This window comes from Temnothorax nylanderi, unplaced genomic scaffold, assembly GCF_030848795.1.
Source record: "Temnothorax nylanderi isolate EJ_2023f unplaced genomic scaffold, tnyl_v1.0 TNYL_tig0095_pilon, whole genome shotgun sequence".
Taxonomy (NCBI): domain Eukaryota; kingdom Metazoa; phylum Arthropoda; class Insecta; order Hymenoptera; family Formicidae; genus Temnothorax; species Temnothorax nylanderi.
Window position 1 is genome coordinate 543,160 of NW_027249157.1, and position 17,714 is coordinate 560,873.

The 17,714-nt window shown below is 42.6% G+C and overlaps 1 protein-coding gene and 1 long non-coding RNA gene across 2 annotated transcripts in view; one reads left to right on the plus strand and one right to left on the minus strand.

The window, feature by feature from the left end:
- Nucleotides 1-1,176, minus strand: part of Tmtc2 (Transmembrane O-mannosyltransferase targeting cadherins 2) — a 182,290-nt gene extending 181,114 nt beyond the window's left edge. Inside the window, exon 1 of the mRNA XM_071711104.1 lies at nucleotides 34-1,176. Within this exon, the coding sequence (XP_071567205.1) occupies nucleotides 34-119 (86 nt within the window). The 5' untranslated portion in view covers nucleotides 120-1,176. The remainder of the gene's footprint in view (nucleotides 1-33) is intronic.
- LOC139775257 (uncharacterized) overlaps nucleotides 1-17,714 on the plus strand; it is a 223,731-nt gene that overhangs the window by 167,167 nt on the left and 38,850 nt on the right. The gene's annotated exons all lie outside the window — the stretch shown is intronic.

Below are 17,714 nucleotides of genomic sequence, written 5' to 3' on the forward strand. Positions count from 1 at the left end.
CCGGTGAAAAAAGAGGGGAGACTCCTCACTCACCGGTCATCGTAGACGAAACCCGCTTGCAGGGTGTTGCAGTAGAGTGCCGTCGCGACGAGGGCGCAGGCTACGGCGAGGATATCCATGTCACATCGTGCCGAGGAGGCTGGCGGCGACAGCGACGTCGACGGCGGCGGCCTCTTAACTTGTTGCACGTCCGCGGGCCTTCCTCCTGCACCACCGCCGCCACCACCAGCAGCACCAGCACCACCGCCACCTCCTCTACCTCCGCCTGCTCCTCTCCCGCCGCCCCTACGTCTCCGCCTGACGCCGCCGGTTCTTCGCGCGACGGCCGAGACGTCCGCCGGACGATCGAACGACCGCCGATCTGACGTCGCCTGCCCGGATGACGGGTCCCGCGCGGGATGAATGTCGGTGACGCGTCCCCAGATACGATCCAGCAACGAAGCGGCTCCCAGCGCCGAACCCGGGTTCCCGATCTCTCCCGGCGCGACCGCTTCACTTCGGGCTCTCACATCGAGGTCGTTCACGAGAAACGTCGCGAATCCAGAGGACGTCACGAAGTCAAAGACGGCTTGATTCCCGAGAACGACTTGTCGATCGAGGGAAGGAAGATCACGCAGTCTGTCTGAAATAGCGCGATTGAGACTTCGAGAGTAATTATTCGTCCACGCGATGATGAATATCTCGAGGAATCGCTCGTCGCAATCGGCGCTTTCTTTCCGCCGACGGCGACGTCGCTTGTGCCAGATGCCGTCCGATCATTAACTGACGCACGTTACTCCGGACTTCATTCTTCGCTCCGAGATCAAGAATCGCGTCGAAAGGAAGACTTCAGAAAGGAAGTCCTTGCCGTGAGACGAAACGGCGTTGTCGATTCGACGTTGCGTTCGTCGTCTCTTCCTTATCGATCAAGGAACAAGGAATTCGTGATTTTACAAATGTTCTGCGTCGATCCAGCAACCGACGAAACTCGAGAAGGATACGTCGCTCTTTGGCGATATTCGAGAACAACGCGCTCGATCGCAGTTTGATTGGAGTCGGACGACGACGGCTGTACTCGCGATGGGTAACGCTGTTGACGTGGGTCACACTAACAGCGGCGGCGACGACGACGACGACGACGACGACTACAGCGAGATGTTCCCGGCGCGATCGGCACGCGGCGCGATGCATGTTCCGGATGCGGAACGCCAACTGTCGCGCGCCCCCCGAGGACGAGAGCTTTATACGCGGGAGACGGGCATCGATCGGACAGGCGCTTGCGCTCGCCCGCTCTCCTGGTCCTCCTTCTCCACCTCCGCCTCATCCTCCACGTCCTCCTCATCCCCCCGTCGCCATTGCTGCCTCCCGACCCTCCTTCGCCTCCTCCTCTGTCCTCATCCTCCCTCGCGCAACGCATCCGCGACCGCTCGCAACGACCACGACCGCGACCGCGGCCAACGGACCGGATTAACCGCAACCCTGGGGACAATGCTGACCGATGGACGTCCTTTTAGAAAATGACACACCGTAAGGGCCGCACCGCACCGCACCGTACCACGGCGCAGAATGCACGTGGTGGCATGTGGCGGTGTACCGAGAGGATCCGGCGAATTCGAGTACAAATTCGGACTTCAGACATTTTGCGCCGGGCAGACGGACCGTGAGGGAATTGTGTCCGTTCTCCATTTTCCGCGGGATCGTCAACGGAGAAAACGGAGTTCGTGTGGTCGAGGAAACGTTTAGCTTGGGAACGTAGCCGGGTGCATCCGACGGCGATTGTCGTCTCCCACCCAAGTGGCGATTAAGCCCTCCATGATACCGCGAGGAACAGTCGCAGAACAATGGCAATGTCATCGTAGGGCAGAAACGTTTATTTTAAGAGCGGTTTTAAAAGAAATCGGTAATTTTGAGAAAAGGATCGAGTCCAAGAATACAAATCGGTGCGTTAGCTATTCTAAAAAGAATATCAAAAATTTTAGGAATGCTTTGTACCATTTTTTTTACAGAAATGGAGATTCTAAGATCTTATTTAAGCCGCTGATTCTAAAACTAGGGCAACTAAAATCCAGAAACCAAGAAAAGTTAGATAGTAAGATGCACGTTTGATGTTCCTGCTTTAGGAAAATTTTCTAAATTTGAGTTACGTTACTTTTAAACAAGGAACCCATATAACTAGATTCCGCGGTATCATACAAGAGGTAAGCCTCGTAATACCGCCGTGCAAACTTCCACCTTCCTCGGAGTCTTCTCGCGCTAATGCAAAATTTATTCTCGTTGTAACGTTTATAAACGTACGATGGTGCGCTCGCAAATACGATTCGCGCGTGTAATGCTCGTTGAGAATATCGTCACTCCAGGGTAGTTTAATCCGCCGGTGTAACGGCGATTCGTCACTGAGTACCTACGCGTAATTAATCGCCGGAACCGACGCCGTGAAACGCGCGTGCATTTATCACGCGTATTATAGCACGCGGGCTCTCGTTATTGTGCTAACGCTGGACTTAGACGTTTCTGGGCCGCCATTGTATCGCAAACAAGAGTTTGCGCCGCCACCCCGTAAACGCTTCAATTATTCCGCGCGCGTGCAAAACAAAAGTAATTCGCGCTCCGATGGGCCGCGATTAAAGATCCCGCGCGATATCGCGGGTTACTCCTAATGCGGTAATTAAGCATTTAAACGCTTTAACTCACTCCTACGCAAACTACAACACCAGTTAGTGCGGTGTACAAACGAGGCGAAACGGCCGACAGCAACGCTGAGTCGAGAGCGAATGTACGATAACATATGAACACATGATGTCAGCGTCTCTAATTAACTTTATGGGTGCATGTTTGTGCCTGCCATCGTAACGTCTGATGCCACGACTGTTTCAACTAATTGTTTTATTTACACAAGATTAAGATTTATTATTTTATGTCATTATATGTCACGTATAACTATCGCTCAGGTCTATAAAATCCATATACGACATTGTATGATACACGACAAATCTAATTCTGGAGGAAATAAGAATTAAGGATTGCAATTCACATTGGACTCAATAAAGTTCGAGCTGTCCACCCATTGCAGATAGCAATTCATCTACGAGTAACGACGCCATAGAAATACAAATTAATCGCGCTCGTAACACTCCGCAATTACCCCCCCGGCGCCGCGGCGCTTAACTCCCCTAAAGCCGGTCATATGGATCTGTTCGATCGACGAAGGGGCCGGTCAGAGTGCGGGGTAACAGCATCGCGGCCCCCGAAACGAGGTTGACAGTAAACAATACCGCGTACGAAAAGGGGAGCAAAGTCGATTGCGTATAGGGTTGACTTCGAGGGACAGGAAATTCCCTTGTGTCTTGCAGTTGTAGGGCATGATCCTATCCCTTTTCCTCGATATACCACGCGTGACGTCATTTTCCGCTATCAGACATCAATATTTTAGGTCAAATATTACCAGTAAAATTTCGATATACTATATATTTATAAGATTGCCTTTAAATGTATTATTTTTTATTTCACGATTAGTATTCTCAATTCTGTATTTATCTCTCCCGTTTGGTTATTTTCATTAATTATTATTTTGATATTCATCGAGATCTTTACGTATTTTATTTCTAATTCCTTCCTAAATTCTATTGTGTTTCTATCCTAATCAATACCGATGTCGCAATATCGAGCAATAATAACATTTTCAAAATAGTAATCGGATAATTTCCACGTTAAAGCATTCAAATATCATAGTCGATATTAGCGGATATCACAGCATTGCCAGCTGCCAAGGCGGGAAGAGCGATACCCTGTTATTTGTCCCGCTGGCAGATTAAGATAATGAGCTAACACGAAGCCGTCGGGCGCTGCACCATGCCGCGCCGATTGTCGGTCCGGGAAAGGCGGTCTAGGAAGGGTGAGGGTCCGGAGGGTATACAGATACAATGACCGGCGACCATGCGATCCCGCCGGACGAGCCGCGGGAGGCTTATGCGGGAGGCTCGATGTGAGAATTATCGTGCGAACCTATCGTCGAGCATGCGCCAGCAATCATCTCGTTCCGTGACGGGATGACGCGTGCACCATATGTCGCGAGGAACAACGAACATCTCCATTGATGCGTGAAACTGCGCGAAAAAATGAATAAACGAATATTTTTCTAAAAAATAAAAAATAAAAAAATATTCCGTCAGTTTTTATTTTTTTTTGCGATATTTACCTAAACTATGTAAATCTTTATGTAAATATCGTTGTTATCAGTTACACTGAACTTCCATTTCGTTAAAAGATTAAAATTTAACATGATTTCTTCAGCTATTACTTTTTGCGCTCCCGGAGTTCTTGAGGCCCGCCGTTGAAATATATACGTGCTGTACGTGCAAGCTCGCAGTTTACTCGTAATCATTTCTGCTCATGGTGACGTGTGCCCACTATTATCCTCTCGAACTCGTTGCTCGCAACGTGTAGAAGAAGTCGGCGCTTCCGCTCTGTCGGTTTATCGCGCTTTAACAACGTAGGTTCGATCGCGCTTCCTGAGAATATTCCGCGACCCGATTCGATTCGCATCCTAATGAAATTTCTTCGGTTATTAATGTCGCTGCAACTACTAGTTATGTTTCGAACGACGCATTATTGTCGGAAAAGACAATCCGAATGCAGAGCGGATGCACCGCAGGGGATCTTTCATTCGTATACTGATTCGCTTGTGGAGCACATTACGAAATTTTGATTCATCTGCTGTTTCATAACATTATGTTAATTATGTTGCATCACTTCAATTATTAGTGCAAGCAGTATTAGCTTAATTAATTTGATATTGTTAATTTGGCACGAAATAGCGTGTGGTATACATACAATCCGCCAACATGGCGAAATAATAAGTATTATATAGCGAATAAATTAATCGGAGTAGAAGATCAGTTAATATTTAAAGAACTGAATATGATACAGTCCATACAAATATAACAAAAATCTCGTAGTCCTTATTTTCTAGTTTAATGTAAAAGACACAAGGTATGTAAATATAATAAATCCTTGTGAGAGGAGACCAAAAAGCACATTTTAACTTTATATAAGAAATTGTGAATCCGACGTATTTCACTTACAAGTGAAATTACTCGTAGATGGAACGGAGAACGTGCGACGTGACGTCCGTCACGCGAATTCGCACTCAGGCCACGTGAGCGCAGTCAGAAAGTCGTTAATTCGTGGACACAACGTATCGCGCTCGGCGTACGTACCACGCACGCGAGCCCGAGCTATTGTCTCCGAAAATACGTGCTGAGATAGAGTTGCAGTGAATTTAAATCCAAACGTGGCGGCCGACGCTACGCGAGATGTTACGCGAGATGAGACATCGTGTTACAACTGGATTACATCGTAACGCAAGCGCAATAACGATACTCCTACGCCGCGCCGCGGTCTCTTCAGAGAACTGACGCACGCAGAACGTCCATCGCGAATGAAATCTTTTATTATGGAATTTTTATTATTTTATTCTGGATCGCGAGAGGAGAAGGAAATGGTGTTCGATGAAATTTTCGTTAGGGAAAGATTAACTGCGATTTAATAAACGACCTTATCGATGACGGAAAGCGCGAGAATCTGGCGGATCGTCAATTTTCCTGAGGATGTTGGATAAACGAAGATGAATTGTGCTGCAATTGATAAGCTAACACTATGACACGCGAGTCCGCCGGCGCGAACTTTTCATTTTGGACATAAACGTCGAACGCCAGGGCAACCTGAAACGCCAATCAAATCCGCGCGTTTGACGTTCTGTGTTGGAGCTATTATACCCCTGTAACAGCACCCCGAGCCCTTCACCTTCGGCTGGAATACGTTTTAATCATCGAATTGCCCCGACAAACGAAAAAGATTGGCTCGTAACTGGCGCGAAGAGCCCGCTGATTGTCGGGTTCCATCCGCGTATTTTCGCTGTGGAAACGACTGTGGCGAGAACGCTTCGTGGCTCGTTCATCGCCATCGAAACTATCGCGTTACGCGGGACCAGGGGCCCCGCCTGATACCGCCTGGTGCTGGACGCCGCGACGCGCCAAAAAAAATCCCGCGCCATTACTCCTGTATGTGCATGAGCTCGCGTATCGTTGCAACTGTAGTTGTAGTGTCATTCTGTCTCTTTCTCTCTCTCGTCTCCTCTCTTTCTCTCTCAACGCGGGTCCTTGATACAACCGGAGCATTCAATAATTTCTGGTATATTTCTCGAGCACGTACGTACATACATCGAGAGTTATGTGTATGCACAATTTTCACAAGCGACGATGGGACATTTTTTTAATTTAAAATGGCGAACGTTTGCCGCTTTTTTTTAACACTTCCTATTTTCCGCTTTAATTTAAAGCGACGATTATCACGGAGTGGCGTATATGTTTGTCGACCTGCATTTTTCGTTTTTCATGATGCAGTTTGGAAACGTCACGGTTATCTCCGGAAACATTGTGCCGCTGCCCTCAGACGTGTACAACGGTGGCGATGTTTCATGACGCGCGACACTCGCGGGTTAACAATCGGTATCGCGAGCAGATTCAACGCATTAGTCTGTCTACGCGTTTTTGTTATTGACGCGGTGGCGAGCGTTTCGCAAGAGTGATTTGTGGCGATTGTAGTCTGCTCTACAATCGAATCGATAAGCAAATACGATTTCTGGTTTAGCGGCACGCTGGTTTTGAGAATGCGTGTCGCGAAACGAGCGGTCGCGCGGGATTCTCGAGCGACGGTGGGTTTCCAAATGGGACGCTTCCGGGGATTTCCTAAATTGCGCCGACGAGCAGAATTGGTAGGAAGAATGAACGGGAAAGAGCATTAAATTCCCTCTGTATTGTATCGTGCTGCGCAAGTTGATCATTGTTCCATTATTTTATGTAAACCTTAAAAAGCACGTAGAAAAACTATTAAATTTCTTTCTTTCTTTTATTAGCTAAGGAATATAAAATTTTAATGTAGACATTAAATAGCAGGTTTATCAACACAAAGTGGATGTCATTTTTTGCTTCAAAGTTAAAAACTACTAGATATTATTAAAATGTAAAATATCGTTCTTGTATACTTTCACATGAAAAACGTAGAAACACACATCAAAAGAGCATTAAACATCATGTATTACGAATTTGAGGATTAAAATATTTTTTTTCGATCGTTATTTTATTTCTAAAAGATTTACACGAGAACTTTTAGCAAATATTGTAAGGTATTACTTCGGGATTGATCATTCCTCTCAACAGCCGGGCTTTTGAATGAGCAACGGACGTAATCGAGCATTAAAGCGTTAAGAGTCGCATTAACATACATAAAGATACTAGCAATCCCCGTTTCCGCCCCGACAATTCATCGCGACTTTCCGCGCACTCATCGGCCAGGGTCGTCGACATTCTCTGAACGAACACCTTTCGTCATTCTTCCGGCACGGTGTTACGACGTCGATCGTGACTCGACGACGTCGACGTCGACGTCGACGTCGGGTATGTAGGGGTTGACGCGAACGAACGAACGAACGAACAAACGAGCACTCGAAGCCTGTGCAAATCGCCGTAAACGAGGCGACTCCGGCACTTTCACCTCACGTTTCCAATTTGCGTTCGCGCGTCTCGTGCCTGCGCGATTACCTTGACGGATGGACGCGCCGCACGGACGATGATATGCCGACCGCATACATTGCATACATATGTACAACGCTAAGAAACGTGAAGAACTGCGGCAGGACGCACGTGCATTTGGCTTAGTGTGACATGAAAGATATTTTATCAGGATCTGGGTAGAAAGAAGAAAATTAATATTAAAGCATAGTAAAATGAAAAAGTTTTAAGTCCATAAATTTTTTTTAGTTGGCACAACTTTGTGATATCATTACTTTTTTTTTTAAGAAAAATATTTACACAAGAATAATATTGTAATATATTTCTAACTTAATTTAATATTTTTTGCTTAAAATTATTACATGTTTTTAAATGTTTTCAAATCTATTTTTGTATAGAGAAACATTTTTACATTTGTTTCTAGCTATATCTATTTTTTCATGCCCTTTTTAGGAAGATAATTTTTTAACATTGTTAAGATCAGATTGTTAAGATACAGAAGAGAAAGTAGATATACAGATGTTCGCTAAATAACTCTTTCTTTATTATTTAGTCTTTTAAATATCTTAGTGTTGCTCTAAAGATATCGGAGTCGTACTCAGTTATTTGGAGTTCCTTTTTCTGCCAGACAATATCTCTTCTATAATAAATACTTAGAAGAAAATATAACTAGCTTTAAAATTAATACTATAATTGTATCTAAATACGTTGCATCATTAATATCGTTTGGCTATCTGGTATCTTACGAGGACCAACAGGTAGCGTGCTTTGCAGGTCATGACAGTTCGCGACCTTCGATACTTTACGAGAAATTAGACGGTGCATGAGACCGCGAGGAATGGGTGCTCGCAACGTGGAAGTGACAACTTTCCGCGAGACGGACGAAACTCCGGAGATAGTTCGGCAATTATTCGCTCGCCCTAAGGCGAGATGAATTTGTGCCCGCGGCAACGGGAAACACACCGGGGCCGTCACCGTGAGAATTTGACGGAGTTCGACCATAGTTTCAAGTTTCAACCGGTAACGCTATAACGCTGTATGACGCAGCGGAGTTTTCCAGTCACGAGGGCGGGCGGGCGGGCGAGAGAAATCGTAAACTCTGTTAATGCCTGGAGCGCGCGTGACAACGCGCAAAAATATTAATTAAGTAAAAATGATGTTATCAGAATTAAAGCGAGAGCGTAATACTCACAGCGCGCCGCAAATAAAATTCCGTTATAAATGGATTCACAATTCGGTCGCTGTTGCCTCGCGAATGCATCTATTACAATAAATAAATCGATCAATCTATCTCCCTGTAAAAAAGAGACGCGCGCTCTATATCGTTAATGCTGGAACTGTCAGCGGACGGACGAGAAATCTCGCCGCGAGGCTATTTTTGAAATTCTTCTAAAATTGACATTCGCCGATGGAAAATTCATTCGCAGGTGCTACCGTGTGTCAAAACGTACGACAGTTGAAGGCACGCGCGCACTCGCGCGTAACCTTGCGGACGGCTGATGCTCGATAGTTGAAAATTAATTCATGAGAGCCGCGCTACATCGATACGTTTGACGTTCTCGAGTGCTTTATCGGTCCGATAAAGTTATGACACGCCAAATAGTTTATATATAAGAAAATGTTAAATTAATGTGTTGCTTTTCTTTTCCATCGCTTCTCCGGATTACTCTTTTTCCTTTCGCTAAACTTTCCATATAAATAATTGAATTAGGTTCTCCTACATTCTAAATCCATTTTATCAAATTAATATATTTCATAATGTGTCACATAATTATAAATAATGGTCGGGTTATTAAAATAATGATGTGGTAATAATTAACGTATCATTTTATTCCACAGTCGAGAAATGGTCGCGCGAACTAAATAACGGCATTATTTTACGCGTTTTCGACAGCGTTTGCGAGGTGTCGGTACGATATACATACCTATACTATACCTTACGCGCGATTTTCGCGCCCGTAGGTGCGAGAGAATAATGTGTCTCAAAATTAATTCGGTTATCGTCCGGCGCACCATGCGCGCACCACGCGCAGCAGGCGATATAGTTCTCATTATGGTTAAAGGGTTAATTAATTTCCTGCCGAAATTTAATTAATCGAACGACCGAAATTTATTTGCCGCTCGCCGCGACCACCAAGCGCCGCCGTTATTGGATCGGTTAGTTCGGCGACCTAAACGCCTTATTAGATTTAAAGCGACACCACGCCCGAAGCTGGGGGAATTGCTCGCCCGTGGCGGCGAAAGGGTATACAGCAATTAAAGTATCGCGTCGACTCGTCGCGTTGCCGCAGTCCCGGGGTACTCGTCTGATCGCGGAGATAATGAGAAGACAATGGTGGAATATCCCACGGGAAAGGCGATTCCGCGCGACGACGATTTCCTTAACGAGAAGAGCGCTCCGAGGCTTCGTTCCGTTAATCGTGCGGTCGAAAATTCCGCGCAAGGCCACGAAAGTCCCTCTTTCCCCTCTCTCTCATCCTCAGCATCCGCAGCTTCGTAACAGCCGGTCCGCCGAAACTCCAACGGGAAAGTGAAGCTCGAACAACGGAAGGGAAGCTGTGGCCACGCTGTTGCGGATAGACGGGAAAAGTAGCGAGAGAATAAGAGAGAGAGAGAGAGAGAAGATTTGCACCAAAGTAGAATTTATCTCGTGTTGCAGGAGTTCTCGCGAAACACAGTGTGACGCGTGATTAAGCACGTTAGACAGTTCAATAATATGTCAAAAATGACATAAATTAAGAGAGGATACATTTTTAAAAAGTAATGAAAAAATTTGATAAATTTTGATATTTTACTTGCATGTTTCTTCTCTATGTTGTCATAGTTATGCAATCAGCAACCAAATGGCATGCAAATCTATCTGGAGGAAGCGTATTCTAGAGATGCAAGTAAATTCTTTTCTTTTTCTATGTGTTTGCCGTGATAAATTTCCTCATTTTCGATGACTTCCGTCTATTTTTCGCCCATAATACGTAATTGGCTTCATACGATTCTCACGAAATCCCCCGCAGCTGTTTCATGAAAATCTTGGAGTTATTCTAACGCTAAATCGATTGCATAATAATCGATTGCGTAAACTGCAACTCAAGTTGGCTTTTGTGCCCTTCATGTTCTAATAAGATATTGCGGTAATAAGATATTGCCTCATTAAGCAAGTTAATTTTCATGTATTTCCATTAGTGTTAAGTGTAACGATACGAGAAGGATGTGAATTTAATTCAATAAAATTTGGATTATATTAAATTACATAATAAATTCTCTTTGAATGTATGGTAGAGCGTAATTCTCTTAACGGAGAATAATGAAAATGACAACGTTTACTACATTTAAGGATTATGTGAAAGTGCCTATTCTGTTTTACTGTAATATGCAGAAGATATGAAACATTATGACTTGTCGCTTTATAAAGATAATTTAATATTAATAGTGGAAAATATGATCGTTCACTTAAATAGTTTGTTCAGTATTTACAAGAAAATAAAACAAATTAAGAAACAGGAATTAACAAAGGAAGAAAATAATCGAAGTGTGTAAAATACGAAAGATATATATAAGAATGCAAAAGTAGAGAAAAATAATTACGAGAGCAATAAGGATATTAGGAAGATTTGAAAATATAAGAGATGAAATTATGTCAATTTATTTCTCTCCATCACATGTTCACGCATATCGCAAACGCTTAAATTGAACGATTAAACTGGGTAAGGCTGTGAAGGATATGAAATTACGGCACATCGAATCATGATTCCAGCGGGGCGATTAATTTGGCGAAACGGCGAATTATATAGTGAAAATTGTAAATTACGATGGCGGTTAAGTACCGGCGTTATTAGGCGCTTGGAAATGCGAGCGACAAGAGGGTCGGAAGAAAGGACGACGACATTAACGAAGGTGGAGAAAGCCGGCGGGCGAAAGCTGCATCGAAGGGTTGAACAAGGAGAAGATGAGGGGGAAGAACGAACGCGTGCAACGAAAAGAGAGAGAGAACTAGAGAAGAGACCAGGGTAAGCCCGGGGAGAGAAAAGCCCGGGGCAATGGCGCGACTTGTTGAGCGCTATCTGTCGCCGTGCCTCCTCCCTTCCGTCCTCACTCGTTGCCACCCGTAAAAACCCGTATCTTCCACTCTGACGTACTTGCAGCGCGCCGCGTCAACGTAGCAGCAGTCAACGAAAGATGCTGCGATAAAATGTTGCTGCAGAACTGAAATAGCTGAGCTGCAAAAAGGGATAAGCGCACGAGTCTCGGTCGGGAAATGCGTTTCGTCTTTTTTTATGATACGCTCCGCCGTCGTCGGTTCCTGCCGCGTTATTATCGTTATTTAACGAATTGACGCACCATCGAGTCCGCGTAAAAGCATGCTATCACATGGCGCACAAACCCAAAGATTTTGTTATCTCTTGACAACATGCATGCGTGCTGAGGAATATAAATGAAGCGTGAAGCAACGATACATGTATGTACAACGGGATCAAATACTGAACTGTAGCACGACGAATCGAGAAGATATGTTTATCATTATTTAATCATTAAAATGTATTTTATTATTTAACAGTGTGCTACGAAGGTAGATCAACATTACTTGGCTGCTGAACGTGGTAAAATTTAAACATTGCGCATCGGTTTTGTTTGCCGATAAAACAGCGGAAATTTTTTACATCGGTATTTCTCAAAGGGATGACATGGGATGAAAAATGTCAATATTGTTTCCGGAATCGACAGCAATATTTTTATTGGTTAAAGTTAAAGGGCTGCTAAATAAACTTGTGTTTCTGTGCTAAATAAAATTGTGTTTTTGTTACAAAATTTTATTAGAAAAATGTATTATTTCTCCCCGAAAAACGTTGATTGGATTATATTTTTCGAATAGACACAGATTAAATTGGAAAAATACGTACGATGTTATGTAACAACAATAAAAAATATATTATTTACATAATGTTTAGTTTTGTATGCGATATACGTTTTGAAAAATGAGAAACTTAATAAAATATGACCCATATGGTGCATATATAGATCGTTGTTCTTGTAAATGTTAATAATAAAAGCTGCGAAAAGAATTACAGACACGCATGCATATATTGTATTTCTACATATATTATCCTGTCTTTCATTTTTCATCAGCGCCACGTGTCTCAAGCAAGGTTCCAACGATGGCAAAGCTCTCATTCTCCCGAGTATATTGCAAGTAGGTAACAAATAGAACGGCATGATCTCCGTACGATTCGTCACCGCGTCTTAACGTCCGTTTCCATTATCCGCGGCTTTGTTTCTCATTCCTTTCCCGGACGAATGAGTGTTCCCGACGCGATAGACCAGCCGGTGGAGATAATCCGAGTGAAATGTGCTCGGAGCTATTTTCAGTTCCAGTAGCGCTTTTGATAGCAGCTGCTCGGAATATGGATAAGGGGCAGAACTGGCCGCCGCGCGTTGGCCTTAACTACTGACCACCTTGTTCCATTCTAGCTTCTACCCTGCCGCGTAATGTTACGCGAGGTAGAAACGGTTGTTACACACTCAAGTATCATGGCTGTGTTTGCACATCGTACGCTACCACTTTGTGTAGCACGTTTGAATGTCATTAGCACACGAAACTTTAGAGCAAAAATAGCATTTGCAGAACACGACTTTATTATTATTGAAGACATAAGAAGAATTTTTTTTTTTATTATGGCTCTAAAGTCGTTATAATATTATTATAATTTGTGACATAAAATATAAGTAATAATTAATTTATATAAAATATTTAACTGGATATTGTATATATAATATAGCTTTATGTATATATTAGCAATTGAGAAAAATTTTAAAAAATATTTTATTATCCATTTCATTTTTCATAATCAATTTCAAGTAGCTCTCTTTTCTCCAGAAATTTTCGTTGTAATATCTAAACAGAAGTTACATACTGGCCTTAATTGAAACGATAAATGATTAAAACGACATCACGAAATATGACACTCTATTGACACTATATATTACAAATTTCTAGTCATATCAGAAAAATCGATTTCGTTCGAGAATCAGATGAGCTGGATTTACCGACGTCGCTTCGTTTCGTGCTACCAGTGGCTCTCTCTAATGCCAGGATGAACAATTTATAAACTATTCAGAGACAGCCGTGATAGCCGCGAGATAAAGCGCAACGCAGTCGGCCGCAACATCCGCGGTAATATATTATTGCTTAGACAGCGCGGATATTTTCCACAACACGCTAGCAGGTTGATAGGTTATACAGAACGAATGAATCATCATGTTATAGACAATCATTCACTTTACATCATCGCTAATCAAAAAGAAAAAAAAGACTTCAATTTAAATTGAATTACAATCGTGTGATAATTAAAAGCTAGTAATGTCTATTTTTTGTAGAAAATAAATAAATAAATAATTTGAATATAATGAATTTACGCAGATGTTAATAAAAAATCAAAATTATATCTATATTATTTTACACATGAATATAGAAATATATTGTAAGCATAGCTTCAACGATCATCCCATAAATGCTCGTTGATCGATGCAGCTGTTTTAAGTATAATGGAAGAGAAGCCATTTCGCCATAATAGGGAAAATAAGAAGCAAGTTAAACTAACAAAAGTGCGGGGGAAGTCTACCCACGTACGTAGATACGAGATATATACGAGGGCTCCTTTTACTCGGCGGAGATTCGATATGGCCCGCGCACTAAAGTCATTTCTTACATGCAACGTGCGCCGATAATGGTCAACGTGCACGGCTGTCTAGAGCGTGCGCGCACGCTACCTACACGCTCTAGATATAGAGTGTAGCCGTCAGCCACTCAGCCTGACGGCACTTGAGGTCTCGTCGAGTTACCCGTGAGTGGCGGATGTCATTTCAATCCGCTATTCGATTACGCTGGGGGCTCGCCTTACCTTACCCGCCGCGAGTTCTCTCGTTAACTAGTTGCTCTTTCCGGCGAAACACGCCCGCGCCCGACTTACACTTACGCGTGTTCCGCGCCGACAAATATAAGTTTCGCGTTAGACGACTCGAATAGAATAGTAACACGGTTTCTTCAGAAGAAGGAGAACGCGAGTCGTACCTACGTGATATTGGTACGGAGCGCTGGGATAGATGTAATGTAGATCTAAACCAGAAAGACTAATTTCATAGAGGAAGTAGGACATTCCGGTTTCTCGGAATCAAATTAAACAATTTCTATGAATCTTAAAAGTATTAGTAAATTGTTCGTAATCATTAAGAAAATGTAATGCGACGAATACGCTCGTATTGTTACTTTAGGACCGACTCGCCTCTGCATAATTCGGCTTCCGTTTGTTTATCCGCTTACGTATTTACTTAATGAGAGCGTGCATAAACAACCGCAAACGGCGTGTGCGGCGGGTAGAGATCTCAAGCGAGCGGACGAGCCACGTCATTCGAAATTCTCTAATATCAAGCTTAATTAGTGGATGTTTCCCTTTCCACCGAAGCTACGGCGCGTCCACGCACGTGACTGACGTCAAGGGTACCCTAACCGCATCCACTCGACTCCGCTCAATGCTCCTTCCTGGCCCCCTTCTCTCGCTCTCCCCCTATATCTCGCCCTCTTTGCCTGTCCGTTAATCTGAACCTGGCAGGACTCACCAACGAGTACGTGTCAGGGACTATGGGATCCTTCGACCCATTAGTGTCCATGCATACCGATCCAGGGATCGAGCCGTACCGAGCCACTCGGCTCCTCCGTAAATGAGCCTGTCGTGTTTCGGATAATACGAAGCGCAATATTCGTCCTGTCGCGATAGATCATGCCGGGTGCGCACGCGGGCCGCACCCTTAGACCGCTGCATCGCCGCGTCGGGCCGTGTGTTCCCGTTTATCTTCTATAGTATCTTGTGTTTCCGACATCACAAAAGAAGATAGATATATCCGTAAGGGTAACACGTATGCAATTCCTCTAGAGATTATACCGTGACTCTTGCGTTCGATATCCGAGCGAAATGGAATCCGTCCGCGAGAAAGATGCGAGCCGCAAAATGCGCGGCGACGGAAGGTTCTTTGTTCATTAACGCGACTTTATCCACGGTAACAGTGGCGAATATCGAGCCCGTTAATCGATACGCGGCAAAACCGCGAATTTACCTACACACGTCCGAACACGTATATGGCACGTCCCGCGAATCCATTAAAACTTCGCGAACTGTTTCTGAACAAGCTGCATCAAACGAAGGCATATCATAATACCCGCGGTAGTTATTGGAATAGCATAACACACGCTCGCTTATATATACCCCGCAAATATTTTTTTCGCTCTGTAGATGTAACTTATTTTAACCCTTAAATGCCACCTCTCAAGAATCTCGTAAATGACACATGGGGTCTGAAAGACCCCAGCATGAAAAATATCTCCTTACTTATTGATTTTTTGATATTTAGTTATGAAAATTATTTTCAATGTTATTCAAGGCTTAGAAAAGAGAATAAAATGCTTATATTGTTAAAATTTCAATTTCAACATAGTATAAAAAATTAAGATCGCCAACAGTTAAAATATTGGCTCCAAAATCAAAAAAAATAAAAAAAAGAAATGGGCACAGTAACAACTGTGCCGCAAGCAACACGTAGAACTACGTCAACTGTCATTATTTCATGTTAAAGTATTCGTGATCAAGAGAGGCCAAGTTCCACACAGGGCTGTAGCGCTGAATTCATCATTATTGATAGTTGACGTAGTTCTACGTGTTGCTTGCGGCTCAATTTTTACTGTGCTCATCCATTCATCCATTTATCCATTCATCCATTTATCCATTCATCCATTCATCCATTCATCCATTCATCCATTCATCCATTCATCCATTCATTCATTTATTTATTAAATCCATTCATCCATTTACCCATTCATCCATTCATCCATTCATCCATTCATTTATTCATTCATTCATTCATCCATTCATCCATTCATCCATTTATCCATTCATCCATTCATCCATTCATTCATTCATCCATTCATCCATTTATCCATTCATCCATTCATCCATTCATTCATTTATTTATTAAATCCATTCATCCATTCACCCATTCATCCATTCACCCATTCATCCATTCATTCATTCATCCATTCATTTATTCATTCATTCATTCATTTATTTATTTATTTATTAAATCCATTCACCCATTCATCCATTCATCCATTCACCCATTTATTAATTCATTTATTTATTTATTTATTAAATCCATTCATCCATTTATTCATTCATTTATTTATTTATTAAATTGCGAAAACATTTAGCTTACATTGAGAGCTTTCAAAAACTATATAATAATAAAGTATATTTTCCTTTAATATTTTTCGAGAAAAATCTCTTATAATAATTCCATTTCAAGAAAATCGGTTATAAATAGAGAGTTCGGTCTTGTTTTATCATAAATGGGACTTCTTAAGCTTTAAAATGAGATGTCATTTATTAGTCTACGATTATTAGTTTCGAAGATATAAACGTGAAAAGTGTGACATGTTTTCGTTGCATCTACGAGAAATTTAGCTAAACTTTCTAACGCTACTATATCTAAACGAGAAGAAATAGAGAGTTCAGGCTGGATTTATCATAAATGGGACTTCTTAAGCTTTAAAATGAGATGTCAATGATTACTCTACGATTATTAGTTTCGAAGATACAAACGTTCAAAGTGTGACATATTTTCGTTGCATTCGTTGCAGGCTGTGCCTAGATTTACCCCCCCTTATACCCCTCCTTACTGTCGACAAAGACGTAGTTCTACGTCAAAATAATAAATAAAAAAATATGAGCTCCATTTTTGGCGGGAACATTTGAAAATATATCATTGTAAAGGGTCTGGGGTCCGCTGGACCCCGGGTGGCATTTAAGGGTTAATAGCGTAATAATAAGTATCGTATATCGTTTCAGCAAATAGATAATATTTTGAATATTTGAAAGAGATGAAAGAAAAAGCACGGTGTAATTAACGAAAAATGGTTGAAAATATCGTTTGTATGAATTTTCCTTCTTGTTTACACAAATATCGAATCCATTCCCTGAAAAGCAGGTGCCACCTGTTACTGCGTCATTAAACTGTTAAATATTTAATTTTTTCATAATTATTTAAACAGTCGTGTACGCGTACTTTCTCTCTATATGAGGCAAGTATACTTCCACTCCACTATTTCTACTCTATCTCATGTATTTC